This window comes from Zophobas morio, unplaced genomic scaffold (genome assembly GCF_036711695.1).
Source record: "Zophobas morio isolate AGI-343-1 ecotype UQ-CSIRO unplaced genomic scaffold, CSIRO_AGI_Zmor_V1 ptg000002l, whole genome shotgun sequence".
Classification (NCBI taxonomy): domain Eukaryota; kingdom Metazoa; phylum Arthropoda; class Insecta; order Coleoptera; family Tenebrionidae; genus Zophobas; species Zophobas morio.
This window is the reverse complement of record NW_026972107.1, coordinates 4,246,118-4,271,736: the sequence shown is the minus strand read 5'-3', so window position 1 is coordinate 4,271,736 and position 25,619 is coordinate 4,246,118. Positions and strand designations below refer to the sequence as shown.

The 25,619-nt window shown below is 39.0% G+C and overlaps 10 protein-coding genes and 1 long non-coding RNA gene across 15 annotated transcripts in view; 9 read left to right on the top strand and 2 right to left on the bottom strand.

Moving 5' to 3' along the window:
- LOC135125162 (uncharacterized) overlaps nt 1-25,619 on the bottom strand; it is a 486,443-nt gene that overhangs the window by 427,715 nt on the left and 33,109 nt on the right. The gene's annotated exons all lie outside the window — the stretch shown is intronic.
- LOC135132524 (glucose dehydrogenase [FAD, quinone]-like) lies at nt 26-1,808 on the top strand. The gene is made up of 3 exons (XM_064061011.1): nt 26-197; nt 250-465; nt 511-1,808. The coding sequence occupies exons 1-3, from the start codon at nt 26-28 to the stop codon at nt 1,806-1,808; spliced, it is 1,686 nt and encodes a 561-aa protein (XP_063917081.1).
- On the top strand, nt 2,375-4,350 carry LOC135131674 (glucose dehydrogenase [FAD, quinone]-like). The gene is made up of 3 exons (XM_064059865.1): nt 2,375-2,605; nt 2,652-2,867; nt 2,915-4,350. The coding sequence occupies exons 1-3, from the start codon at nt 2,431-2,433 to the stop codon at nt 4,348-4,350; spliced, it is 1,827 nt and encodes a 608-aa protein (XP_063915935.1). The 5' UTR covers nt 2,375-2,430.
- LOC135136871 (glucose dehydrogenase [FAD, quinone]-like) lies at nt 5,715-7,720 on the top strand. Of its 3 annotated transcripts, none has more exons than XM_064066532.1 (3): nt 5,715-5,875; nt 6,012-6,139; nt 6,183-7,720. In XM_064066532.1, exon 3 carries the CDS (start codon nt 6,761-6,763, stop codon nt 7,661-7,663), a length of 903 nt encoding a protein of 300 aa, XP_063922602.1. In that variant the 5' UTR covers nt 5,715-5,875; nt 6,012-6,139; nt 6,183-6,760; the 3' UTR covers nt 7,664-7,720. The 3 variants fall into 3 exon arrangements, with proteins under 3 accessions (XP_063922602.1, XP_063922436.1, XP_063922520.1); XM_064066366.1 differs by having other exon boundaries at nt 5,924-6,139; XM_064066450.1 differs by having other exon boundaries at nt 5,924-7,720.
- On the top strand, nt 8,191-18,040 carry LOC135125182 (glucose dehydrogenase [FAD, quinone]-like). 3 transcript variants are annotated; one of them, XM_064050578.1, is made up of 4 exons: nt 15,906-15,980; nt 16,067-16,225; nt 16,278-16,493; nt 16,539-18,040. In XM_064050578.1, exons 1-4 carry the CDS (start codon nt 15,932-15,934, stop codon nt 17,978-17,980), a joined length of 1,866 nt encoding a protein of 621 aa, XP_063906648.1. In that variant the 5' UTR covers nt 15,906-15,931; the 3' UTR covers nt 17,981-18,040. The 3 variants fall into 3 exon arrangements, with proteins under 3 accessions (XP_063906658.1, XP_063906648.1, XP_063906640.1); XM_064050570.1 differs by lacking the exon at nt 15,906-15,980 and having other exon boundaries at nt 15,988-16,225; XM_064050588.1 differs by lacking the exons at nt 15,906-15,980; nt 16,067-16,225; nt 16,278-16,493 and adding an exon at nt 8,191-8,275.
- LOC135125204 (oxygen-dependent choline dehydrogenase-like) lies at nt 9,887-11,928 on the top strand. Its single transcript, XM_064050612.1, has 3 exons — nt 9,887-10,151; nt 10,198-10,413; nt 10,461-11,928. The coding sequence occupies exons 1-3, from the start codon at nt 9,977-9,979 to the stop codon at nt 11,894-11,896; spliced, it is 1,827 nt and encodes a 608-aa protein (XP_063906682.1). The 5' UTR covers nt 9,887-9,976; the 3' UTR covers nt 11,897-11,928.
- Nucleotides 12,000-13,752, bottom strand: LOC135136826 (uncharacterized). The gene is made up of 3 exons (XR_010281760.1): nt 13,610-13,752; nt 12,503-13,515; nt 12,000-12,448 (listed from the first exon to the last, which is right to left on the bottom strand). It is a non-coding gene; the product is annotated as an uncharacterized LOC135136826 (long non-coding RNA).
- Nucleotides 14,753-16,049, top strand: LOC135125212 (ecdysone oxidase-like). Its single transcript, XM_064050625.1, has one exon. It carries the CDS (start codon nt 14,971-14,973, stop codon nt 15,871-15,873), a length of 903 nt encoding a protein of 300 aa, XP_063906695.1. The 5' UTR covers nt 14,753-14,970; the 3' UTR covers nt 15,874-16,049.
- On the top strand, nt 19,587-21,173 carry LOC135130912 (alcohol dehydrogenase [acceptor]-like). Its single transcript, XM_064058758.1, has 2 exons — nt 19,587-19,686; nt 19,734-21,173. Exon 2 carries the CDS (start codon nt 20,358-20,360, stop codon nt 21,171-21,173), a length of 816 nt encoding a protein of 271 aa, XP_063914828.1. The 5' UTR covers nt 19,587-19,686; nt 19,734-20,357.
- LOC135130046 (glucose dehydrogenase [FAD, quinone]-like) lies at nt 21,339-23,215 on the top strand. The gene is made up of 2 exons (XM_064057703.1): nt 21,339-21,726; nt 21,774-23,215. Exons 1-2 carry the CDS (start codon nt 21,339-21,341, stop codon nt 23,213-23,215), a joined length of 1,830 nt encoding a protein of 609 aa, XP_063913773.1.
- On the top strand, nt 23,588-25,580 carry LOC135136721 (L-sorbose 1-dehydrogenase-like). Its single transcript, XM_064066202.1, has 3 exons — nt 23,588-23,789; nt 23,835-24,050; nt 24,097-25,580. The coding sequence occupies exons 1-3, from the start codon at nt 23,615-23,617 to the stop codon at nt 25,533-25,535; spliced, it is 1,830 nt and encodes a 609-aa protein (XP_063922272.1). The 5' UTR covers nt 23,588-23,614; the 3' UTR covers nt 25,536-25,580.

The window sequence follows — 25,619 nt, the reverse complement described above, 5'->3', positions numbered from 1 at the left end:
GGGAACTAACTCATACCAAGTCAGCATGTATGTGTTGCTAGTCGTTTCACTTATTCCTCTATCAGTTGCAAGTAGTACTACAACCGTAAAATATTACGAAAAATTAACACGTCAACGAATATCAGAGGCAGAATTTTACAATATGCCCACCAACAACAACGAATTCAAAGTGGGGATTCAGTCGAATACTACACAGTGTAAAAAATCATATTAAACCAAAACATTGACGCTTTAGTACTACACTTTCAGACTATGGTTCCTACGATTTCGTAATAGTAGGTGCCGGTTCTGCTGGCAGCGTACTAGCAACCAGACTATCAGAAATAGATAGTTACAATGTCCTCTTATTAGAGGCAGGTGGCGAGGAAGACGACTTTAGTCAGATACCTTCCATGAGCTTTTACCTAATTTTCAGCGACATGAACTGGGGGTACTTCAGCACACCTCAAACCAATTGCTGCTTAGGTAGGTAAACCAGCTACGTCACTCTTGACCAACTTAACTTTCAAGGAATGAAAAATCACTCATGTACGGTCGCCCGAGGCAAAGCTCTGGGTGGTAGCAGTGCCATAAACGCCATGATGTACGTCAGAGGTAATCGCCACGACTTCGACAAATGGGTGGAATTAGGAAACTCTGGATGGTCGTACGAAGAAGTCCTTCCTTATTTCATAAAATCTGAAAATTCGCAAGTTGATGGTGATACAGGTTACCACGGCAAAGGGGACTTCTGGAACGTCGCCTACTCTTCACCAGTTTCACCCCTACTTTCCAATTTCTTTAACGGTAGCTTACAAATGAATCAACCCATTGTGGACTACAATGGTAGAAAACAAACTGGTTCAGGGCGAATACAATTCACCATTAAACACGGAAAGAGACAGAGCACTGGAAAAGCGTTCCTAGAAAACGCTCGCCAACGTAACAACCTTAAAATTAGGAGCAAAGTTTTAGCAACCAAAGTCGTCATAGATCACACCAAAACGGCAAATCAGGTACAATTCGTAACAAAAGAAAAAAAATTCTTTGTGAAAGCAAAAAAAGAAGTCATTCTTAGTGCAGGTGCTATTAATTCCCCACAACTACTAATGTTATCGGGGGTAGGTCCACAAAGCCACTTACAAACAATGAAAATTGACGTAATTGAAGATTTACCTGTTGGTATGAATCTCAAAGAGCACCCTATGTTCCCTGGTTTGATTTATAACACAAACTATACTCTTTCTGGTCTTAGTACCGAGGAATTTGTGAAAGAGTTTTTAAAAGGTTTAGGTCCTTACACAAAAACAGCCGGCACAGACGGTGTCGGTTTCATACACACCGGTGGAAACACAGTCCCTACGATAGAGTACTTGTTCGCACCGCCAGCCGGAAACATATCAAAAATACTAACTAAATCATTCAATTTCAACGACGACCTCACCAACCAAATGTTAAACCAAATTGACCCACAAAGAAGCATTCTGATATACTTGGTTCTCCTTCACCCAAAATCTAGCGGCCGCATTACCCTCAAATCAAACGATCCTCTTGATTTTCCAAATGTTGATTTAAACATGTTTGAGGAAGAAGAGGATATTGACACTTTTATTGAAGGAATAGAATTCATTCGTGACCTTTTTGCAACTGACGCTTTTAGGAAAATTGATGCTCGTCGTGTGGAAATTCCGGTTTGTAAAGAACTCAGAAATAAGTATAGGGAGTACTGGGGATGTGTAATTCGCCAGATGACGAACACCATTTACCATCCCCACGGTACAACTGCTATGGGTCCTGATAAGAAAAGTTCTGTAGTTGATGGTAGTTAGAAAGTGCATGGAATAAAAAAATTGAGGGTTGTTGATGCTGGGGTTTTTCCTACAACGCTTTCTGGTCATTTGAACGCTCCCACTGTCATGGTAGCAGAGAAAATTGCGGACACTATTAAAAGAGAATATAAATTTTCGTAAAACAACTTTGCATTTTTTATTATTCTTGTACCTTTTATTTCAGTGAAAGATACAACGATGGAACAGCAAATAGATTTATGTCTCAAAAGTTTGGAATCTTACAAGATCAAGCAGAATGATTACAGTACGTTTTAAATTACCAGAAACGGCAGAACCGGAGATTTAAGGTTTTTAGATTCATGTATTTTTCCTTTGCTGGACACAAAAATGTAGCCGTTGTTATGATAAGGAAGTGGATCACCTTGTTGTTGTTTATTATCGTTGCGTAAATATGTTTATAAAAATAATAATATAGTAACTACAAATAATATAAAAACAGGTTATATGTTCTTAAATGAGTCAACCAAGTTTCTACAAATAAATATATAATTGGACACATATAAATACTGTCAACTCAAGACACATCATATTCAGAATAACTTGGTTATACGACCATAAGTAGATCAGTACATTTTAAAAATTACCAATTGTTATTGGTACAATGAATTCCTTATTCATCATGATTATATATTTACTATTAAACGTTGTAAATTGCTCCATTACAACTACCTATTACAAGCAGTTAATTGATCAACGAACTAGAGAAGCCAGGACTTACAAGATACCTAAAAACAACGAACAATTCAGAAAAGGAATCGAATCTGACGACATGCAGAGTAAAAATACATCTCAAAATAACACACGAATGACCTTCCATTTCAGACTATGGTGAATATGACTTCGTGGTAGTCGGAGCAGGTTCAGCTGGAAGCGTTTTAGCAACCCGTTTATCAGAAATCGCCAACTTCAACACACTTCTTCTGGAAGCTGGAGATGAAGAAGACGACTTCAGTCAAATCCCTGCGATGATGATATACAATCAATTGAGTAGGAAAAACTGGGGTTATTACTCAACGCCACAAAGATATTCTTGTTTAGGTAAGAAAACCCGTTGTGACGTCACGCGAACTAAAAATTCATTCAAGGGATGAACAATCAACAATGTATGGTCCCTCGAGGAAAGTTAGTGGGGGGCAGTAGTTCCATAAATGGCATGATATATGTCAGAGGCAGTTGTAAAGACTACGACAAATGGAGCGACCTAGGAAACCATGGGTGGTCTTGCGACGACGTTCTCCCATATTTTAAAAAATCCGAAAACTCGCAAATTCGTGGGGATAACGGTTACCACGGAATTGGAGGTTACTGGAATGTCGAGTATTCTTTACCATCGCCAGATTTGCTCGAAAACATCATCGCTGCTAATTTAGAAATCAATCAGTCAATTGTAGATTACAACGGTAGAAGCGGTTTTGGTTCAAATCAGTTACAATTTAACATTAAACACGGGAAAAGGCAAAGTCTTGCAAAAGCGTTTCTAGAAAATGCTCGTGCACGTAGTAACCTTAAACTTGTAACAAACATTTTAGTGACGAAAGTCATCATAGATCCAGAATCTAACGTCACAAAAGGAGTGGAATTTGTAACCCAAAACACAAAGTTCCGTGCTCTTGCTAAAAAAGAAGTTATTGTTTCGGCAGGTGCGATTAACACGCCACAGATATTGATGCTTTCGGGAATTGGACCCAAGAAGCATTTGGAAGAAATCGGGATTCCGGTCATTGCAGATCTACCTGTTGGAAAAAATCTTATAGAACACCCGTATTTACCTGTGGTACTACATACAAATTACACAATTAAAGACACCACGATGGAAAACAAAATAGATTTATATCTCAAAGGTTTGGGCCCTCTTACAAGACCAGATGGTATGACTGGACTGGCTTTTATAAATACCAAAAACGGTGTACCAGAAGGACCGACAATTGAAATGTTATTCACCGAACCGAATCCAGATCTGTCAATAATTGCAAAAATTTTTAATTTGAAAGAAACCACTGCCGCTTTTTTAACTGAAATGAATCACCCAGAAAGCGACATAACAATAAATTTGCTACTACTCAGACCAAAATCGAGAGGGCGCGTTTTCTTAAAATCAATCAGTCCGACTGATTTCCCCAACATTGATTTAAATATGTTATCGAAACAAGAAGACGTAGATACTTTGATTGAAGGATTAGGGTATGTTTGGAGAATCGTACAAACCAATGCTTTTAAAAACATTAACGCCACACTGCTCGAAATAAAAATGTGTAATAATGTTAACAATATTAAACGGAAATTGGAATGTTTAATTCGTCAGATGACAACAACTTGTTATCATCTTTGTGGAACAACAGCAATGGGACCAGATGAGAAGAAGTTTGTAGTGGACGATAAGCTAAAAGTGCATGGAATTAGAAATTTAAGAGTTGTAGATGCATCCATTTTTCCCTTACCAGTGTCTGGACACATAAATGCGGCTACTGTAATGGTAGCCGAAAAGGCTGCCGATGTTATTAAAAAGATGTACGAGGAATAAATATTTCTTCCAAAATAAAAGTATAAATAAAAATATCTTATTATCTTTGTCAAAGAAACACGAGAAGTGGTAAAAAGTATAATGAAACACTTGTTAAAAAAAAAGTTCAGAATTATCAGGAAGCTATCACACTGTTCAATGAATTCAAGAATTTATCGATTGGCAGTCACATTCAAGAATGTATATAACGTTAAACCGATCCGCATCAAGAACTACTACCTCAAAATGTCTGGTATTACGGGGCTTGTAGACCTCAAGTAAGGCGTACACATAGTCACGTAGTCCCATGTCCTCATAATTTTTGCTTTCAAAGGTGTGACGACATTTCACCAACCAACCACATGGCTCATGCTCAGCTTGTTTTTCGTTTGCAATTATTTCATACGCTTGAATCCTTTCTACCGGCAGAAAAGTGGTGCTGATAGAATTTAGGAGTTCTTCTTTTAAAATCAAGGAAGGTAAAGGTGGCTTGTTCCATTCTATTGGACAGATCAAAGAAGGTTGCATGATTCAACTAGAAATAGATTCACCGATAAAAGATCGAGACAACACGGTTTAAAATTCTTACCAAAACAATTAAAATTAACTCACGAGTAACACAATGATACAACACAGGGAAATGACACAAAACGCAGGCGCATGCACATGTCGAAATTCTGGGGGGGTGTAAACCTTAGAATTTTCAAATTAATATGGTTTTAATTAAGTCATAATTTTGAAACTTGCAACGCGACCCTGAGGTAAAAAAATCAGCGAGTGTAAACATTAACATTGGCGATAGCAGGTTAGGGGAAAATATGTCATTGTCGCCAAAATATTTATGTGACCTTTAACTGTTTACACAGACAAGTTATCTTAGCTTTTTACGTACAAGTAAAAATGGAGATGGAGATGCTAAAACCAATTTCTATGTTTCCTTTGGCAAACGGAATGTGTGTTATTAGTAAATATTCATTGCTCTGTTTTTGTATCAAGCAAACTCTCCCCCATGCCATTAAATAATAAAAAAACAGGCTATAAATGTCAGAGAACTGATAAAGTAAATAAAATTAATTTTAATTCTGATATTCACAAGCTTCATTTCTTGTAATTTCACAGAAATAGCTACGCCCTAAATATACTCACATCATGGCTGTGGAACAAAATCAGCATGCGCCAATTCACAGCATTCTTTTAACATTGTGATAATATTTTAACACTGACAACCGCTGGGATTATATTCTGTGTCCTTAATTACACATTCAGATTAATTAAGAGAATTAAAACAACACGTAGAAACGACAAACAGGTTAATACAACCGGTATAATTATTTATGAAAGGAAATCTTTCAAACACACAATAAAACGTGAACTATGAATACCTTATTGATAATACAATTCTTTCTACTTTTTTATGACACAAAGTGCTCACTTACTACCGACTATTACATGAAGTTGATACATCAAGAAACCTTAAAAATTCTAACTTCGGTACTGCCTGAACAAAACGAAGAGTTTAAAGGAGCAGATTCAGAGACCACAAATGGTAAGAACTCAACTGGTCTATTTCAAGGTACTAAACCCACAAATTTAGACTTTGGTACCTACGACTTCGTCATAGTTGGAGCGGGTTCCGCTGGGAGCGTCTTAGCCACCAGACTCTCAGAAATTGACAATTTCAGCATCCTGTTGCTAGAAGCCGGTAGCGAAGAAAACGACTTTAGCAACATACCTGGATTAGGGCCACTTAAGCAAATCGGTGACCTGAACTAGGGTTACTCAACCACGCCTCAAAAACACTCTTGCTTAGGTAAGTCACAACGTGTCACTATTCAACTAATCCATTTTTCAAGGAATGAAAAATAAAAAGTGCCTCATCCCGCAAGGAAAAGTGGTGGGTGGTTCCACTTCCACCAATGGAATGTTGTAGAGCAGAGGAAGCGCCAAAGACTACGATGAATGGGCGGAGATGGGTAACACGGGATGGTTCTACAAACACGTCCTCCCCTATTTTATCAAATCTGAAAACAGTCAGGTTGATGGAGATGTGGGTTACCACGGGAAAGGGGGTTTATGGAACGTAGAACACACAGAAAAGTTGCCTTTTTTTCGCTTTCAGTTGAAGCCAATTTGGAACTAAATTTACCAATTGTGGACTATAACGGTAAAGATCAAATTGGATTAGGCCTCATACAATTTAATATGAAAAGAGGGAAAAGACAAAGTTTGGGAACGGCATTCTTAGATGGCGCCAGAAAGCTAAGAAACTTGAAAGTAGTAACGAGAGCATTAGTTACTAAACTTTGTATAGGACCTTGACACTAAAATAACACGAAGGGTTGAATTTATACACCGAAACCAAAAATTTCGGGTGTTTGTTACAAACGAAGTTATTCTCTCTGGGGGTGCTATTAATTCTACCCAGCTCCTCATGTTGTCAGGAATAGGACCCAAACACCATTTAGAAGATTTGGGGATAAAAGTACTCGCAGATTTGCCTGTAGGTCAAAATCTTATAAACCATCCAGTGTTCTCTGAACTCAGAATTTACACCCAGGACAGCATACAACCTCCGGATTTTGCAACCATGGTCGAAGAGTTCCCACATGGTTTTGGCCCTCTTAAGAAATCATACAACACACATGGTCTCATATTCATAAATACTACAAACGCGTCTGACAAAGTACCCGACGTAGAATACATATTTGTACCACCTTCAGGAAACAGTGAAGCACGGATAGTAAGCAAAGTATTTAATTCGGACAATAAACTGACACAATATCTGGAAGAAATCAACCCAACGGACGACAAATACGTTGCTGTTGTACTTCTCCACGAACACTCAAGAGGCACAGTAACCCTAAAGTCAACCAACCCTCTGGATTTTCCAAACATCGACACCAACATGCTTGCAGAACCAGAAGACGTCAATACTTTAATTAAAGGTATAGAGTTTGCACTCAAGTTGTTCGAAACTCGTGATTTTAGGGAAATCAACGCCGAATCCAAGTTAATTCAATTTTGTAAGGAGTTTGGTCAAGGTTCAAGACAATATTGGGAATCTGCACTGCGTCACATGAATTTAACCACGTACCATCCGTGTGGTACTACCGCCATGGGGGTCGATGGTACCATGTCGGTGGTAGACAGCAAATTGAAAGTCCACGGGATTCAGGGTTTGAGGGTTGTGGATGCAGGGGTGTTTCCGTCGAGCGTTTCTGGCCATATCAATGCGCCTACTGTTATGATGGCGGAAAAAATTTCAGACGATATTAAGAGGGAGTACGGTTTTGAGGAAAATACCGAAGGCGGAATTAATCACACAGAACTATAACTATGCGCACAAAAAATTGCATTACAGTTAAATAGTGCACGAGTGCCTAGTAACGAATGCGCTCTATAATTATATTATCGACTACGGTACTCAGATAACAAAAAAATGTAATTTATGTACTTAAAGTTTAAAACTGTAAAATTGCATAGTCAGTCAATAAAGTTATACCAAATGAATATGTATGCGTTGTTAGTCATTTCAGTAATTAATTTGTCAGTTGGTACAAGTAGTACCATAACTGAAAAATATTACGAAGAATTAATACGCCAACGAACAGCGGAAGCCGAATCTTACAATCTACCCACAACTAACGACGAATTCAAACCAGGAGTTCAATCGAATACTACACCAATTATATTGAACCAAAACATCGCCATTTGAGTACTACCATTTCAGATTATGGTTCCTACGATTTCGTGATAGTAGATGCCGGCTCTGGTGGTAGTGTAGTAGCAACCAGGCTGTCAGAAATAAATAGTTACAAAATCCTGTTATTAGAGGGAGGAGGCGAAGAAGACGACTTTAGCCAGATACATTTCATGTTCTTTCACCTATTCTTCACCAAAATGAACTGGGGGTACTTCAGTACACCTCAAACTACTTGCTGCTTAGGTATGTAATCAATTATGTCACCTTCAACCAACTCAGTCGTTTAAGGAATGAAAAATCGGGCATGTGCCGTCCCTAGAAGGACGTTCTTGGTGGTAGTAGTGCTATAAACGCAATGATGTACGTCCGAGGTAACCGCTACGACTTTGATGAGTGGGTGGAGATAGGAAACCCCGGATGGTCATACGAAGAAGTTCTTCCTTATTTCATAATCGGAAAATTCGCAAGTTGATGGTGATCCCGGCTACCACGGGAAAACCGGCTTCTGGAACGTCGCCTACTCTTCACCAGCTTCACCCCTCCTTTCCAAATTTTTTAACGCTAACTTGGAAATGAATCAACCCGTTGTGGACTACAATGGAAGGCAACAAATCGGTTCAGGGCGACTACAGTTTACTATTAAACGTGGAAAGAAACAAAGTACCGGAAAAGCGTTCCCAGATAACGCGCGCCAATGAAGTAATCTTGAGGTTAAAAGCAACGTTTTAGTGACCAAAGTCATCATAGACAAATCCAAAGTGGCAAAAGGAGTGGAATTTGTAACAAAACACAAAAAATTCTTCGTGAAAGCAAAAAAAGAAGTCATTGTTAGTTCAAGTTAATTCTCCACAGCTATTAATATTGTCGGGGATAGATCCAAACGATCATTTAAAAGCACTGGAACTGCCTGTTGGTATGAATCTTTGAGAACACGCTTTGTTTCCTGGTTTGGTTTATAACACAAACTATACTCTTTCTAATCGTAGTACCGAGGACTTTGGCAAACAGTATTTGAAAGGTTTAGGTCCTTACACAAGAGCATCCGGTACAGACGCCATCGGTTTCATACAGACCGGTCAAGGAAACAGAGCACCTACCATAAAGTACTTGTTCGTACCGCCAACCGGAATCAAATCAAAAATAATAACTAAAGCATTCAACTACAACGACGACCTCACCAACAACTTCCTAAACAAATTGGACCCACAAAGAAGCATGACGATTTACTTGCCAGTACTTCATCGAAAATCTAGAGGCCGTATTACCCTCAAGTCAAATGATCCTCTTGATTTTGCCTATGTGGATTTGAACATGTATTCGGAACAAGAGGATATTGATACCAGTTTGTAACGAACTCAGACAAAAGTATAGGGTGTACTGGGGATGCGTAATTCGCCTGATGACGAACACCATTTACCATCCCGACGGTACAACTGCGATGGCTCCTAATAAAAAAATTATATGGCTGATGGTAGTTTGAAAGTGCATGGAATCAAAAAATTGAGCGTTTTTGATGCTAGGGTTTTTCCTTTTCTTACAACACCTGGCGGAATGATTACAGTACGTTTTAAATTACCAGAAACGGGAGAACCGGAGATTTAAAGGTTTTAGATGCATCTATTTTTCCGTAGCCTATGTCTGGGCAGAAAAATGCAGCCATTGTAATGATCGAAAAGCGGTTCACCTCGTCGTTGTTTATTATCGTTCCGTAAATACGTTTATAAAAGTAATAATATCGATACAAATAATATAGTAACAGGTTTTTATAAGTTATTTGTTATTAAATGAGTCAATCAAGTTTCTACAAATATTATAATTGCACATATATATATAAATACTCTCATGAAAACACATTACAACTGAGTAGCATTTCCTACTATAACTTGGTTATACAAACATAAGTAGCTCAGTACATTTTAAAAATTACCAATTGTTATTGGTACAATGAATTCCTTATTCACCGTGATTATATATTTACTATTAAACGTTGTAAATTCGTCCATTACAACTACCTATTACAAGCGGTTAATTGATCGACGAATTAGAGAAGCCATGACTTACAAGTTACCTAAAAACAACGAACAATTCAGAAAAGGAATCGAATCTAACGACATACAGAGTAAAAATACATGTCAAAATAACACACAAATGACCTTCCATTTCAGATTATGGTGAATATGACTTCGTGATAGTCGGAGCAGGTTCAGCTGGAAGCGTTTTAGCAACCCGTTTATCAGAAATCGCCAACTTCAACACACTTCTTCTGGAAGCTGGAGATGAAGAAGACGATTTCAATCAAATCCCTGCGATGATGATATACAATCAGTTGAGTAGGAAAAACTGGGGTTATTACTCAACACCACAAAAATATTCTTGTTTAGGTAAGAAAAATCGTTGTGTCGTCATGCGAACTAAAAATTCATTAAAGGGATGAATAACCAACAATGTGTGGTCCCTCGAGGAAAGCTAGTGGGGGGCAGTAGTTCTATAAATAGCATGATGTATATCAGAGGCAGTTGCAAAGACTACGACAAATGGAGCGACCTAGGAAACCATGGGTGGTCTTGCGACGACGTTTTCCCATATTTTAAAAAATCCGAAAACTCGCAAATTCATGGGGATAACGGTTACCACGGAATTGGAGGTTTCTGGAATGTCGAGTATTCTTTACCACCTTCAGATTTGCTCGAAAATATTATCGCTGCTAATTTAGGAATCAATCAGTCAATTATAGACTACAACGGTATAAACCCTTTTGGTTCAAATCAGCTACAATTTAGCATTAAACACGGGAAAAGGCAAAGTCTTGCAAAAGCGTTTCTAGAAAATGCTCGTGCACGTAGTAACCTTAAACTTGTAACAAACGTTTTAGTGACGAAAGCCATCATAGGTCCACAATCTAACGTCACAAGAGGAGTTGAATTTGTAACTCAAAACACAAAGTTCCGCGTTCTTGCTAAAAAAGAAGTGATTGTTTCGGCAGGTGCGATTAACACGCCACAGATCTTGATGCTTTCGGGAATTGGACCTAAGAAGCATTTGGAAGAAATGGGGATTCCGGTCATTGCAGATCTACCCGTCGGAAAGAATCTTATAGAACACCCGTTTTTGCCTCTGGTACTACATACAAATTACACAATCCAAGACACCACGATGGAAAAGAAAATAGATTTATATCTCAGAGGTTTAGGCCCTCTTACAAGACCAGCTGGTATGATTGGAGTAGCTTTGATAAATACCAGAAACGGTGTAGAAGAAGTACCCACAATTGAAATTTTATTCGGCGAACCGAATCCAGATCTGTCAGTATTTGCGAAAATGTTTAATTTGAAGGAAACCACTGCCGCTTTTTTAACTGAAATAATTCATCCAAAAAGCGACATAACAATCAGTTTGCTACTGCTGAACCCAAAATCGCGAGGGCGCGTTTTCTTAAAGTCAAACAGTCCGACTGATTTCCCCAACATTGATTTAAATATGTTATCGAAACGAGAAGACGCAAATTCTTTGATTGAAGCAATGGGGTATGTTTCGAAAATCGTACAAACTGACGGTTTTAAAAAAATTAACGCCACACTGCTCGACATAAAAATGTGTAATAATGTTAACGATATTAAACGGAAATTGGAATGTTTAATTCGTCAGATGACAACGACTTGTTATCATCCTTGTGGAACAACAGCAATGGGACCCGACAGGACGAAGTTTGTAGTGGACGATAAGCTAAAGGTACATGGGATTAGAAATTTAAGAGTTGTAGATGCATCCATTTTTCCCTTGCCAGTGTCTGGACACATAAATGCGGCTACTGTAATGGTAGCCGAAAAGGCTGCCGATGTTATTAAAAAAATGTACGAGAAATAAGTCTTTCTCCCGAAATAAAGATATAAATAAAATTGTGTATATTTATCCATATCTAGCGAAACGATAACACTCGCATTTAATTATCTTTGTAAAAAAGCACAACAGTGATAAAAACTACAATGAAAAACTCGTTACAAAAAAAATACAAAATTATCAGGCAGCTATCACACTATTGGATGTATTCAAGAATTTATCAATTAGCAGCCACATTCAAGGGTGTATGTAACGTTAAATCGATTCGCATCAAGGACTACTACCTCAAAATTTTTGGTATTTTGGGGCTTGTACTTGTTGAGTAATCCGTACGCATACTGTTGTAGTCCAACCTCCTCATAATCTTCGCTCTCAAAGTTGTGACGACATTTCACCACCCAACCACATGGCTCATCCTCGGCCTGTTTTTCTTTTGGAATTATTTCATACACGTGAATGCTTTGAAACGGCAAAAAAGTGTCGCTGATAGATTTTAGAAGTTCTTGTTTTACAATCGTAGGGGGCAAAGCTGGCTGGTCCCATTTTTTTAAACAGGATAAAAAAGGTAGCATGATTCAACTAGAAACAGATTCACAGATAAGAGATCGAGACAACATGATTTAAAATTCTTACCAAAACAATTAAAATTAACTCACGAGTACTACAATCAAACAACGCCGGGAAATGGTACAAAACGCACGGCATGCAGATGCTGAAATTCTGCGAGGTGTAAACCTGCGTGTTGCGCATCGTATTTCTTGAATTATTGCTGAAGAGGCTCGTATAAAAATATAGCAAAAATCGGCAGGGAATTTTTAAGTTAAATAAAAAGTGGCAAAGCGAGGGGACGGCATTCCGGATAACGCCAGAAAAAGGAGCAACCTTGAAGTAATCACTGTAGCTCTGGTCACTAGAGTTAATATCGATGAAGCAACGAAGCGCGTTCAAGGGGTGGCGTTTGCAACCAAAGACCAAAAATTTCGGGTTAGTGCAAACAAAGAAGTGCTTGTGGCTGCAAGTGCCATTAACACTCCACAACTTCTAATTCTTTCAGGCATAGGACAGTCAAAGCACTTAGAAGAGTTGGGTATTGACTTCCCAAAGGGTCAAAACCTCATGGAGCACCCACAATTCCTGGGTTTGACCTTCCTTGACTCCATCGAGCAGTACTTGCAAGGTTCAGGTCCTCTTACTTCAACAACCGAGGCTCTTGGCTTCCTCCAGGGAGACACTACTGACGGTACTCCAGCCGTTATGTACACCTTTAGTCCTCATTCGGGTAGTAGCAGTCCAATCGTGGCCAGAATGTACAACTACAACAACAACTTAATAGAAAACTATCTAAATAATCTCAACCCCTCGTCTAATGTTTCGTTCAGTTTGATTCTCCTTCACCAGAAATTTCGGGAAGCGTTACTTTAAAATCGTCTAACCCAATTGACTTTCCGAACGTTAACTTAAATCTGTTTGAAGAGGACGACGGCTTCGACGATTTTGTTGAAGGGATAGAGTTTGTACTCGACCTGGTGCAAACTCAGCCGTTTCAAGGGATTAATGCTACATTTGTGAATATTCCGGTTTGTGGAGAGTTTGATAAGTTCTCGAGGGAGTTTTGGGGGTGTGCCGTGCGACACATGTTGATGACCCTGCAACACGAGATTTTAAAACAAATGAGTCATAAACACTTTAATTAATATGCCGGCAGCTAATAATTACGCTGAAATTTGCATAAATGATTACCTTATAGCATCGAATAAAACAAAAGTTGTTACCAACAGAATACAATTTTTTTTTGTAAGTATGTACAACAAAAGAATTAGCATCTGGTAATTCACAGCACTGTTATGACATTTTGACCCTCTCAACAGCTGGGCTTATTTTCTGTGTCCTTTACACATTCAGATTAAATAAAATAATTAAGACAACACGTAGAAGCGACAAACAGGTTATACAACCGGTATAATTAATTTACTTCACTTTTTTAAAACCCGTTTGCTATAACATTGCTAGTCATGGAAGAAAATCTTTCAAACAGACAATAAAACCTGAAGTATGAGTACCTTATTGATAATACAATTCTTTCTACTTTTTTATGACACAAAGTGCTCACTTACTACCGACTATTACATGAAGTTGATACATCAAGAAACCTTAAAAATTCTAATTTCGGTACTGCCTGAACAAAACGAAGAGTTTAAAGGAGCAGATTCAGAGACCACAAATGGTAAGAACTCAAGTGAACTATTTCAAGGTACTAAACCCACAAATTTAGACTTTGGTACCTACGACTTCGTCATAGTTGGAGCGGGTTCCGCTGGGAGCGTATTAGCCACCAGACTCTCAGAAATTGACAATTTCAGCATCCTGTTGCTAGAAGCCGGTGGCGAAGAAAACGACTTTAGCAACATACCTGGATTAGGGCCACTTATACGGTGACCTGAACTGGGGTTACTCAACCACGCCTCAAAAACACTCTTGCTTAGGTAAGTCACAACGTGTCACTATTCAACTAATCAAATTTTCAAGGAATGAAAAATAAAAAGTGCCTCATCCCGCAAGGAAGAGTGGTGGGTGGTTCTAGTTCCACCAATGGAATGGTGTACAGCAGAGGAACCGCCAAAGACTACGATAAATGGGCTGAGATGGGTAACACGGGATGGTCCTACAAACACATCCTCCCCTACTTTATCAAATCTGAAAACAGTCAGGTTGATGGCGATGTGGGTTACCACGGGAAAGGCGGTTTATGAAACGTAGAACACACAGAAAAGTCGCCTTTTTTTGCGTTTAGCTGAAGCCAGTTTGAAACTAAATTTACCAATTGTGGACTATAATGGTAAAGATCAAATTGGATTAGGCCTCACACAATTTAATATGAAGAGAGGGAAAAGACAAAGTTTGGGGCGGCATTCTTAGATGGCGCCAGGAAGCGAAGAACCTTGAAAGTGGTAACGAGAGCATTGGTTACTAAAGTTTCTATAAACCCTGACACTAAAATAACTCGAGGGGTTGAATTTATACACCGAAACCAAACATTTCGGGCGTTGGTTACAAACGAAGTTATTCTGTCTGCGGGTGCTATTAATTCGCCCCAGCTCCTCATGTTGTCAGGAATAGGACCCAAACACCACTTAGAAGAACTGGGGATAAAAGTACTCGCAGATTTGCCTGTGGGTCAAAATCTTATAGACCATCCAGTATTCTCTGGACTCAGAATTCACACCCAGGATAGCATACAACCTCCGGATTTTGCAACCATGGTCGAAGAGTTCACACATGCTTTTGGCCCTCTTACAAAATCATACAACATGCATGCTCTTATGTTCATAAATACTACAAACGTTTCTGACAAACTACCCGACGTGGAATACATATTTGTGCCACCTTCAGGAAACAATGAAGCACAGATGGTAAGCAAAATATTTAATTCGGACAATAAACTGACCCAATTTCTGGAAGAAATCAACCCGACTAACGACATATACGTTGCTGTTGTACTCCTCCACGAACACTCAAGAGGCACAGTAACCCTAAAGTCAACCAACCCGCTCGATTTTCCAAAAATCGACACCAACATGCTTGCAGAGCCAGAAGACGTCGATACTTTTATTAAAGGTATAGAGTTTGCACTCAAGTTGTTCGAAACTCGGGTTTTTAGGGAAATCAACGCCGAACCCAAGTTAATTCAATTTTGTAAGGAGTTTGGTCAAGGTTCAAGACAATATTGGGAATGTGCACTGCGTCACATGACTTTAACCACGTACCATCCGTGCGGTACTACCGCCATGGGGATCGATGGTACCATGTCGGTGGTAGACAGCAAATTGAAAGTCCACGGGATTCGGGGTTTGAGGGTTGTGGAAGCAGGAGTGTTTCCGTCGAGCGTTTCTGGCCATATCAATGCGCCTACTGTTATGGTGGCGGAAAAAATTTCAGACGATATTAAGAGGAAGTACGGTTTTGAGGAAAATACCGAAGGCGGAATTAATCACACAGAAATATAACTATGCACACAAAAAATTGCATTACAGTTAAATTGTGCATGAGTGCCTAATAACGAATATGCTCTATAATTATATTATCGACTACGGTACTCAGATAACAAACAAATGTAAGTTATGTACTTAAAGTTTAAAACGGTAAAATTGCATAGTCAGTCAATAAAGTTATACCAAATGAATATGTATGCGTTTTTAGTCGTTTCAGTAATTAATTTGTCAGTTGGTACAAGTAGTACCATAACTGAAAAATATTATGAAGAATTAATACGCCAACGTACAGCGGAAGCCGAATCTTACAATCTACCCACAACTAACGACGAATTCAAACCAGGAGTTCAATCGAAAACTACACACGGTAAACAATTATACTGAACCAAAACATCGCCATTTGAGTACTACCATTTCAGACTATGGTTCCTACGATTTCGTGATAGTAGGTGGCGGCTCTGCTGGGAGTGTATTAGCAACCAGACTATCAGAAATAGACAGTTACAAAATTCTGTTATTAGAGGCAGGAGGCGAAGAAGACGACTTTAGCCAGATACCTTCCATGTTCTTTCACCTATTCTTCAGCAAAATGAACTGGGGGTACTTCAGTACACCTCAAACTACTTGCTGCTTAGGTAAGTAATCAACTATGTCACCTTCAACCAACTCAGTCGTTTAAGGAATGAAAAATCGAGCATGTGCCGTCCCTAGAGGGAAAGCTCTTGGTGGTAGTAGTGCTATAAACGCAATGATGTACGCCCGAGGTAACCGCTACGACTTCGATGAGTGGGTGGAGTTAGGAAACCCGGGATGGTCGTACGAAGAAGTTCTTCCTTATTTCATAAAATCGGAAAATTCGCAAGTTGATGGTGATCCCGACTACCACGGGAAAACCGGCTTCTGGAACGTGGCTTACACTTCACCGGCTTCTCCCCTCCTTTCCAAATTTTTTAACGCTAGCTTACAAATGAATCAACCCATTGTGGACTACAATGGTAGAAAACAAATCGGGTCAGGGCGAGTACAATTCACTATTAAACGTGGAAAGAGACAAAGTACCGGAAAAGCGTTCTTAGATAACGCACGCCAACGACGTAATCTTGAAGTTAAGAGCAACGTTTTAGTGACCAAAATCATTATAGACAAAACCAAAGTGGCAAAAGGGGTGGAATTCGTAACAAAACACAAAAAATTCTTCGTAAAAGCAAAAAAAGAAGTCATTGTTAGTGCAGGTGTCGTTAATTCTCCACAGCTATTAATGTTGTCGGGGATAGGTCCAAAAGATCATTTAAAAGCACTGGAAATTGGTGTTGTTGAAGACCTGCCTGTTGGTATGAATCTTCGAGAACACGCTTTGTTTCCTGGTTTGGTTTATAACACAAACTATACTCTTTCTAATCGTAGTACCGAGGAATTTGTCAAACAGTATTTGAAAGGTTTAGGTACTTACACAAGAGCAGCCGGTATAGACGGCATCGGTTTCATACACACCGGTCAAGGAAACAGAGCACCTACCATAGAGTACTTATTCGTACCACCAACCGGAATCAAAACAAAAATAGTAAGTAAAGCTTTCAACTACAACGACAACCTCAGCAACAACTTTCTAAACAAATTGGACCCACAAAGAGGCGTGGTGATCCACTTGATACTACTTCATCCAAAATCTAGAGGCCGCATTACCCTCAAATCAAATGATCCTCTTGATTTTCCCTATGTGGATTTGAACATGCTTTCGGAACAAGAGGATATAGATACTGTGATTGAAGGAATAGAATTCATTCGTGATATTTTTCAAAGTGACGCTTTTAAGAAAATTGATGCCCGTCCTCTAGAAATTCCGGTTTGTAAGGAACTGAGAAAACAGTATAGAGAGTACTGGGAATGCGTAATTCGTCAGATGACGACCACCATTTATCATCCCCATGGTACCACCGCTATGGGTCCAGATAAGAAAACGTCTGTAGTCGATGGTGACTTGAAAGTGCATGGAATTCAAAAATTGAGGGTTGTGGATGCTGGAATTTTTCCTACGTCGCCTTCTGGTCATTTGAATGCCCCCACGGTAATGGTGGCGGAGAAAATTGCAGACATAATTAAAAGAAAATATAGGTTTTCATAAAATGACAGATTATTGGAAAATTCGAATTATACACATGAAAAAAATTGTATTGTTAAATAAATTAACGGGTACATGTGTTTTTTCGTTACTTCAACTACTTAAGTTACTTTTAATGATAGGGAAGCAGTTCACCTCGCCGTTGTTTATTATCGTTGTGTAAATGTATCTAAAGAAACACGAAAGTGGTAAAAAGTATAATAAAAATCTCGTTACAAAAAAAGTAAAAAACTATCAGAGAGCTATCACACTATTCAATGAATTTAAGAATTTATCAATTAGCAGCCACAAACAAGAGTGTATATAACTTTAAATTCATTCGCACCAAGCATCACTAGCTCCAAATTTGTAGTATTACGGGGCTCCTGTTCCTTTACCAATCCGTACGTATAGTTATACAGTCCAATTTTCTCATAATTTTTGGGCTCAAAAGTGTGACGACATTTCACCACCCAACCACATGGCTCACGGTCATTTTTTTTTTCTTGTGGAATGATGTCATACACTTGAATCCCTGGTATAGGCAAAAAAGTGTTGCTGACATAATGTAGCTGTTCTTCTTTTGAAGTCAAAGGGCATAAAAGCGGCTTTTTCCAGTTTTTTGAACAGGTTAAAACAGCAAGCATGATTCAACTAGAAATAGATTCAACGATGAAAGCTCGCAACAACACGATTTAAAATTCTTACCAAAACAATTAAAATTAACTCACGAGTACCACAATCATACAACACAGGGAAATGACACGAAACGCAGGCGCCTGCAGATGCCGAAATTGTGGGAGGTGTAAACCTGCGTGTTGCATATCTAAGAATTTTTAAATTACTATTGTTTTAGTTAGGTCATAATTTTGAAATTTGCCATGCGACCCTGAGGTAAAAAAGTCAGCGAGTGTAACATTAACATAGCGATAGCCAGTTAGGGGAAAATGTGTCATTGTCGCACTTTGTAAATCGTCTTGAAAACATTTATGTGACTTTAACTGTTCACACTGAAAAGTTATCGTAACTTTACGCACAAGTAAAAATGGAACTGACGATGCCAACAAAATAATTTCTATATGTCTTCTTTAGCTAACGGAATGTGTGTCATTAAAAATATTCATTGCTCTGTTTTTGTAGCAAGCAAAATTTCCCCCTGCCATTAAATAATAAAAAAGAGGCTATAAACGTCAGAGAACTGATAAAGTAAATAAAATAAATTTTAATTCTGATATTCACAAGCTTTATTTCTTGTAAAGTCACAGAAATAGCTACACTCTAAATACACTCACATCATGGTTCTCTTGCTTAAGACACATTTATATTTATTTCTGGGTACTGTGGCTTGCTCAACCACCAGTGACTACTACCAGCAATTAATAGTTCAAAAAACTGGAGATGCGCTAAGTTACGTGTTGCCAAAAAATAATGAAGAGTTCAAAACTGGCTTCAAATCTCCTATAGATGGTACAAGACGGAAAAAACGCACACTTATTTCATTTTTGGTTTTTAGAATATGGTCAATACGACGTGGTGGTGGTTGGAGCAGGTTCAGCTGGTTCTGTTTTAGCTACGCGACTATCAGAAATAGATAAAAATTAGCATCTTACTGATAGAAGCTGGAGGAGAGGAAAATGACTTCAATCAAATACCAGCGATGTGGTTGTACCATCAGTTCAGCGAACTGAATTGGGGTTATTACACTACACCACAGAAACACTCCTGTTTAGGTAAAGTACCACGTACCGATGTTCCATTATGTCACCCTGTATTCCAGCAATGACAAACCGACAATGTGTGATTCCTAGAGGAAAGGTTATATATAGGTGGTAGTAGTCCCATCAATGGGGTAATGTACGTCAGGGGAAACTGCAAGGACTACGACCACTAGGCGGCACTAGGAAATCGTGGCTGGTCTTGCAAAGATGTCCTCCCCTATTTCAAAAAATCCGAAAATTCGCAAGTCGAGGGGGATAAAAATTACCATGGAATAGGAGGTTTCTGGAACATCGAGTACGCCCTACCATCGTCTCCATTATTTGCCAACTTTGTTAACGGTAGTTTAGAAAGAAAACAATCATTTGGGGACTATAACGGTGAAAACCAAACCGGTTCCGCGAAATTCCAAACTAATATCAAAAGAGGGCGACGACAAAGTCTTGGGACCGCACTTTTGAACAACGCCCGGAAACGTAGCAATCTCAAAGTCGTGACTAAAGCACTAGTAACAAAAATCACCACAGATCAACGATCTAAACAAGCAACAGGAGTAGAATTCGTAACCCAGAATAGAAGATTCCAAGTACGAGCTAGACAAGAAGTTGTCATTTCGGCAGGTGCTATCAACACACCACAGTTACTAATATTGTCAGGAATAGGACCACGAGAGCATTTAAAAGAAATGAAAATTCCCCTAATCGTTGATCTACCTGTTGGTCAAAATCTGATCGAACACCCACTGCTTAATTTGATATTTCGTACAAACTATACGGAACCTAACGCCACTTTAGAGAACTTAGTAGAACGATATTTAAACGGTTTAGGTCCTTTAACGAAAGGAGGTAGTGCCGATGGTACCGGTTTCATCCACACCAAAAACAATTCCCAAGTACCTTCCATTCAAATCGCTTTCGCACCCCCAAATGACATCGATCCCTCTATCTCTCGCCGAAGCCTCAACTACAACAACACCATCAGTGAAACATTCCTCAAAAACATCAAACCCGAAAGCGAGATCCTCATCTACGTAATGCTCCTCCACGAGAAATCCAGAGGTCGAATTTTACTAAACTCAAACAACCCGATTGACTTCCCCAAAATCGATTTAAACATGTTCGAGGAACAGGAAGATGTGGATACACTCGTCGAAGGGGTGGAGTACACACTCAGTCTTTTGGAAACTGACGCTTTTAAAAAAATCAATGCGACACTCCTTCAAGTCCCAATTTGTACTAATTTTAGACGCACGAAACAGCAACTGAAGTGCGTAATTCGCAACATGGCGGCTACCGTTTTTCATCCTTGTGGAACGGCAGCGATGGGACCAGATCCCAGGAAGTTTGTCGTTGATGATGCGTTACGGGTGCATGGATTTAAGAACTTGAGAGTGGTAGACGCGTCTATTTTTCCGTGGTCTGTGTCGGGGAATTTAAATGCGCCTACGGTGATGGTCGCGGAAAAAGCTGCCGATATTATCAAAACTAAATTAGGGTACTAGGTACTTTATCATTGTTATCTTATTTATGGTTATTATTAATCAGAATAAAAACAGACTAACCCTAACCCAATTGTTGAAATGATAAGCACGAATACATTAATTCCACGTTCAATATAAAGCAAAATCAGTCGAAAGTCAACAAATCAGTAGAGTAGTTATAGCATGATGGTTTCTTTGGGAGCAACTCTATGTTTAGTCCTAGGTGTTGTGAGCTGCTCCATTACCACTAATTATTACCAAGAATTAATAAACCAAGAAACCAAGAAAGCGTTGTCGTACGACTTACCCAAAAATAATGAAGAATTCAAAGAAGGTGTTGAAGCTCAGACAATTGTAGAATATGGCGAATATGATGTGGTTATAGTGGGAGCAGGTTCAGCTGGGTGTGTTTTAGCCACAAGACTATCAGAAATTGAAAACCTTAGTATCTTATTATTGGAAGCTGGGGATGAAGAAAATGACTTCAATCAAATACCTGCCATGTTTTTGTATCATCAATTCAGTGATATCAATTGGGGTTATTACACCACGCCACAAAAATATTCCTGTCTCGGTAAAACAAATAGTTTGAGAGTAACACTATCTGAACTTATTTTCAAGGGACGAATAACAGACAATGTATAATTCCCAGAGGAAAGGTAATCGGTGGTAGTAGTGCTATCAACGCTTTGATCTATGCTAGAGGTGGGTGCAATTACTACAACAAATGGACTGCTTTAGGAAATCGTGGATGGTCTTGCAAAGACGTTCTTCCTTATTTTAAAAAATCCGAGAACTCGCAAATCCATGGCGATGAAGGTTACCACGGAAAAAAAGGGTTCTGGAATGTTGAATATTCCCTTCCGTCTTCTGTACTATTTAACAACTACATCAACGGTGGTTTACAAATTAACCAACGGGTTGTTGATTACAACGGGGTAAATCAATTTGGGGCAGCCAAAGTACAGTCTAGTATCAAAAGGGGTAAAAGACAAAGTCTTGGAACCGCGTTTCTGGCCAATGCTCGCAAACGTAGTAACCTTAAAGTTGTAACCAAAGCGCTGGTAACAAAAATCATCATAGATCAACAATCTAGAGTCACAAAGGGAGTAGAATTTGTAACCACGAATCAAAAATTTCATGTCCGTGCTAAAAAAGAAGTACTTGTTTCCGCTGGTGCTATTAACACACCACAGTTACTAATGTTGTCTGGAATAGGCCCGAAAAATCACTTAAAAGACATGAAAATTCCAGTAATCGCGGATCTACCGGTTGGAGAAAATCTTATAGAACATCCACTGTTTAACGTTGTAGTTCGCACAAATTACACTCTACCTGACACCAATATGGATGATTTAGTTGAATTATATTTACAAGGTTTTGGTCCTTTAACGAAAGCACTAGGTGTTGACGGGATAGGTTTCCCAAACACAGACAACAGACGTCAAGAAACACCCTCAATAGAGTTGCTTTTCTCACCACCCTTTGACATCGATCGAACTATATTCCAAAGAGCTATGAATTTCAACGCCACGATTGGTGACACATTCATCAAAAAAATTAACCCCAAAAGCGACTTAAGCATTTTTGTAATATTGTTAAACGAAAAATCCAGAGGCCGAATTTGGTTGAAGTCAAACAGTCCGATTGACTTTCCCAACATTGATTTAAACATGTTTGAGAAACAAGAAGACGTAGATAGTTTGATTGAGGGGTTGCAGTATGCATTCAATCTCACAAAAACGGAAGCTTTCGAAAAATTAAATGTCACGCTTCTTGAAGTACCAATATGTACCAATTTCGACAAGGATTCGAACGGGTATTTGGAATGTTTAATTCGTAACGTGGCTGTCACCATTTACCATCCCTGTGGAACGGCAGCAATGGGACCAGACGGGGAAAAGTTCGTGCTCGATGATACTTTGCGAGTGCACGGAATCAAAAATTTGAGGGTGGTTGACGCGTCTGTTTTTCCGCTACCGGTACCGGGACACACAAACGCTGTCGCTGTGATGGTGGCCGAAAAGGCCGCCGATTTAATCAAAAGAAAATTGTGTTGTTAAAAAATGGAAAATTGTATATCTTTATATTACTAGAAAATGGCAATAATTTATCTATGATATACATGTTTGGTGTTCTATTTACGCCGATAAAGTTTATTACTTAAAAATATGTCACTAGAATAACATCAATCTTACAAAAAATATAAAGTTATTTACGTTCTCTGAATAGGGTTTCTAACGTTTGTTCCACTTTTACTACTGTTTTTTTGAAAAATGGTTGCAAAACAAAGTAGTAAATTTTTCTAAAAGTATAAAAAAATGAAGATAAAACTAATATTCGACACACTTACCAGAACTGATTATACAATTTATTTACATACTGGTTCAAAAACAAGCAGCGTGTCTCAAAAAAAGCAGTCGTCAAACTGTTTAATGGGGTCTCAAAATAAAATTTAAATCATGCCTATTTTACTTGGTGCATTTTTGTTTTCACTTCTAAGTCTCGTGGGTGCTTCACTTACAACTGACTACTACAAACAATTAATATCTCAAGAAAGTGCAAAAGCGCTCCTGTACCAACTACCTAAAAAGAACGAAGAATTCAGAACAGGGTTCGAATCTAACGCTATAAACGGTAAAGAAACCAGTACTTTGTCAACTATTTCATTCCGGTTTTTAGATTATGGTGAATACGACGTGGTTATAGTAGGAGCAGGTACAGCGGGGTGTATTCTAGCCACTAGACTATCGGAAATTGCGAAAATTAGTATCCTCTTACTAGAGGCTGGAGGTGAAGAAAACGATTTCAATCAAATGACCGCGTTGTGGCCCTACAACCAGTTTAGCGAATTCAACTGGGGCTATTATACCACACCACAAAAATATTCCTGTTTAGGTAAACTATTCACGATTAACTCACACTTAATAACCCTGAATTCCAGGAATGAACAACTCACAATGTATAATTGTTAGAGGGAAGGTAATAGGGGGCGGAAGTTCAATCAATGGTGCAATGTACGTCAGAGGCAACTGCAAGGACTACGACAACTGGGCCGCACTAGGAAATCGTGGATGGTCCTGCAAGGAAGTCCTTCCATATTTTAAAAAATCCGAGAATTCGCAAGTCGAAGGTGATGAAGGTTATCACGGAATAGGTGGTTTTTGGAATATTGAACATCCGCAACCGTTGTCTCCATTGTATGAACACTTCGTCAATGCTAGTTTAGAAACGAACTTAAACTTCGTCGACTACAACGGTAGAACACAGATTGGTGTAGGTAAAGTACAGACTGATATTAGACGAGGTCGAAGACAAAGTTTTGGGATGGCATTTCTGAACAATGCCCGAAAACGTGGTAACCTCAAAGTTGTAACCAAAGCGCTGGTGACGAAAATCACCATAGATCGACGATCTAAACGAGCAACAGGAGTAGAATTCGTAACAAGAAATCAAAAATTCCGAGTGCGAGCTAGAAAAGAAGTGATTGTTTCGGCAGGTGCCATCAACACACCACAACTACTCATGTTATCGGGAATTGGACCCAGAAACCACTTGACAGACTTGAAAATTCCACTAGTTGTAGATCTACCAGTCGGTAAGAATCTTATAGAACACCCAGGTGTTAATCTGATAGTTCGTTCAAACTACACCGCCCCTAATATCAGTATGGAGGAATCAGTTGAACAATATTTGAACGGTTTTGGTCCTCTAACCAAAGGAGCAAACGCGGAGGGTATAAGTTTCTTCCACACCAGGAATAATTCCACGGAAGGACCTGCCATACAAATCGTTATGACAAGTCCCTCCAACATTGACCCCGTTATTTTTCAAAGAACCCAAAATTACAACAACACGATTGCTGAACTATTTTCCAAGCAACTCCAGTCAGAAACCGTCATGGCATGGTACGTGCTGCTCCTCCACGAAAAATCCAGAGGACAAATTCAATTGCAATCAAACAGCCCCATCGACTTTCCCAACATTGATTTAAACATGCTCGAGGAACAGGAAGATGTAGACGTTTTGACTGAAGGGATGCAGTACTTACTTCGACTTTTACAAACTGAAGCTTTCAAAAAAGTTAATGCTACGATGCTTGATGTTCCCATGTGTGGTAATCGTGGAAAAAATTCGAAGCAGTACTTGGAATGTTACATCCGTAATTTGGGAGCTACTGGTTATCATCCTTGCGGGACGGCAGCAATGGGTCCAGATCCTAGGAAGTTTGTTGTTGATGATAAGTTGAAAGTGCATGGGGTTGGAAACTTGAGGGTTGTTGATGCGTCTGTTTTTCCATTGGGGATATCTGGGAATACTAACGCACCCACGGCAATGGTGGCCGAAAAGGGCGCAGACATCATTAAATCGGGGCTAAAATGAGTCTGGAGGTGTTTTTCGTAATAATTGGTTCTTTTATTGCACTGTATGGACATATGTTTAATAAACATTGCGAACTATTTGGCA

Bases quoted from the DNA above. Each gene is read 5' to 3' on its own strand.
- LOC135132524 (XM_064061011.1), top strand. From the start codon at position 26: ATGTATGTGTTGCTAGTCGTTTCACTTATTCCTCTATCAGTTGCAAGT. The intron at 198-249 runs GTAAAAAATCAT...CTACACTTTCAG, and splicing joins TCAGTCGAATACTACACAGT to ACTATGGTTCCTACGATTTC. The intron at 466-510 runs GTAGGTAAACCA...TTAACTTTCAAG, and splicing joins TCAAACCAATTGCTGCTTAG to GAATGAAAAATCACTCATGT.
- LOC135131674 (XM_064059865.1), top strand. From the start codon at position 2,431: ATGAATTCCTTATTCATCATGATTATATATTTACTATTAAACGTTGTA. The intron at 2,606-2,651 runs GTAAAAATACAT...CTTCCATTTCAG, and splicing joins CGAATCTGACGACATGCAGA to ACTATGGTGAATATGACTTC. The intron at 2,868-2,914 runs GTAAGAAAACCC...AATTCATTCAAG, and splicing joins ACAAAGATATTCTTGTTTAG to GGATGAACAATCAACAATGT.
- LOC135136871 (XM_064066532.1), top strand. From the start codon at position 6,761: ATGTTGTCAGGAATAGGACCCAAACACCATTTAGAAGATTTGGGGATA.
- LOC135125204 (XM_064050612.1), top strand. From the start codon at position 9,977: ATGAATTCCTTATTCACCGTGATTATATATTTACTATTAAACGTTGTA. The intron at 10,152-10,197 runs GTAAAAATACAT...CTTCCATTTCAG, and splicing joins CGAATCTAACGACATACAGA to ATTATGGTGAATATGACTTC. The intron at 10,414-10,460 runs GTAAGAAAAATC...AATTCATTAAAG, and splicing joins ACAAAAATATTCTTGTTTAG to GGATGAATAACCAACAATGT.
- LOC135125212 (XM_064050625.1), top strand. From the start codon at position 14,971: ATGTTGTCAGGAATAGGACCCAAACACCACTTAGAAGAACTGGGGATA.
- LOC135125182 (XM_064050570.1), top strand. From the start codon at position 15,988: ATGTACTTAAAGTTTAAAACGGTAAAATTGCATAGTCAGTCAATAAAG. The intron at 16,226-16,277 runs GTAAACAATTAT...CTACCATTTCAG, and splicing joins TCAATCGAAAACTACACACG to ACTATGGTTCCTACGATTTC. The intron at 16,494-16,538 runs GTAAGTAATCAA...CAGTCGTTTAAG, and splicing joins TCAAACTACTTGCTGCTTAG to GAATGAAAAATCGAGCATGT.
- LOC135130912 (XM_064058758.1), top strand. From the start codon at position 20,358: ATGAAAATTCCCCTAATCGTTGATCTACCTGTTGGTCAAAATCTGATC.
- LOC135130046 (XM_064057703.1), top strand. From the start codon at position 21,339: ATGGTTTCTTTGGGAGCAACTCTATGTTTAGTCCTAGGTGTTGTGAGC. The intron at 21,727-21,773 runs GTAAAACAAATA...CTTATTTTCAAG, and splicing joins ACAAAAATATTCCTGTCTCG to GGACGAATAACAGACAATGT.
- LOC135136721 (XM_064066202.1), top strand. From the start codon at position 23,615: ATGCCTATTTTACTTGGTGCATTTTTGTTTTCACTTCTAAGTCTCGTG. The intron at 23,790-23,834 runs GTAAAGAAACCA...TCCGGTTTTTAG, and splicing joins CGAATCTAACGCTATAAACG to ATTATGGTGAATACGACGTG. The intron at 24,051-24,096 runs GTAAACTATTCA...CCTGAATTCCAG, and splicing joins ACAAAAATATTCCTGTTTAG to GAATGAACAACTCACAATGT.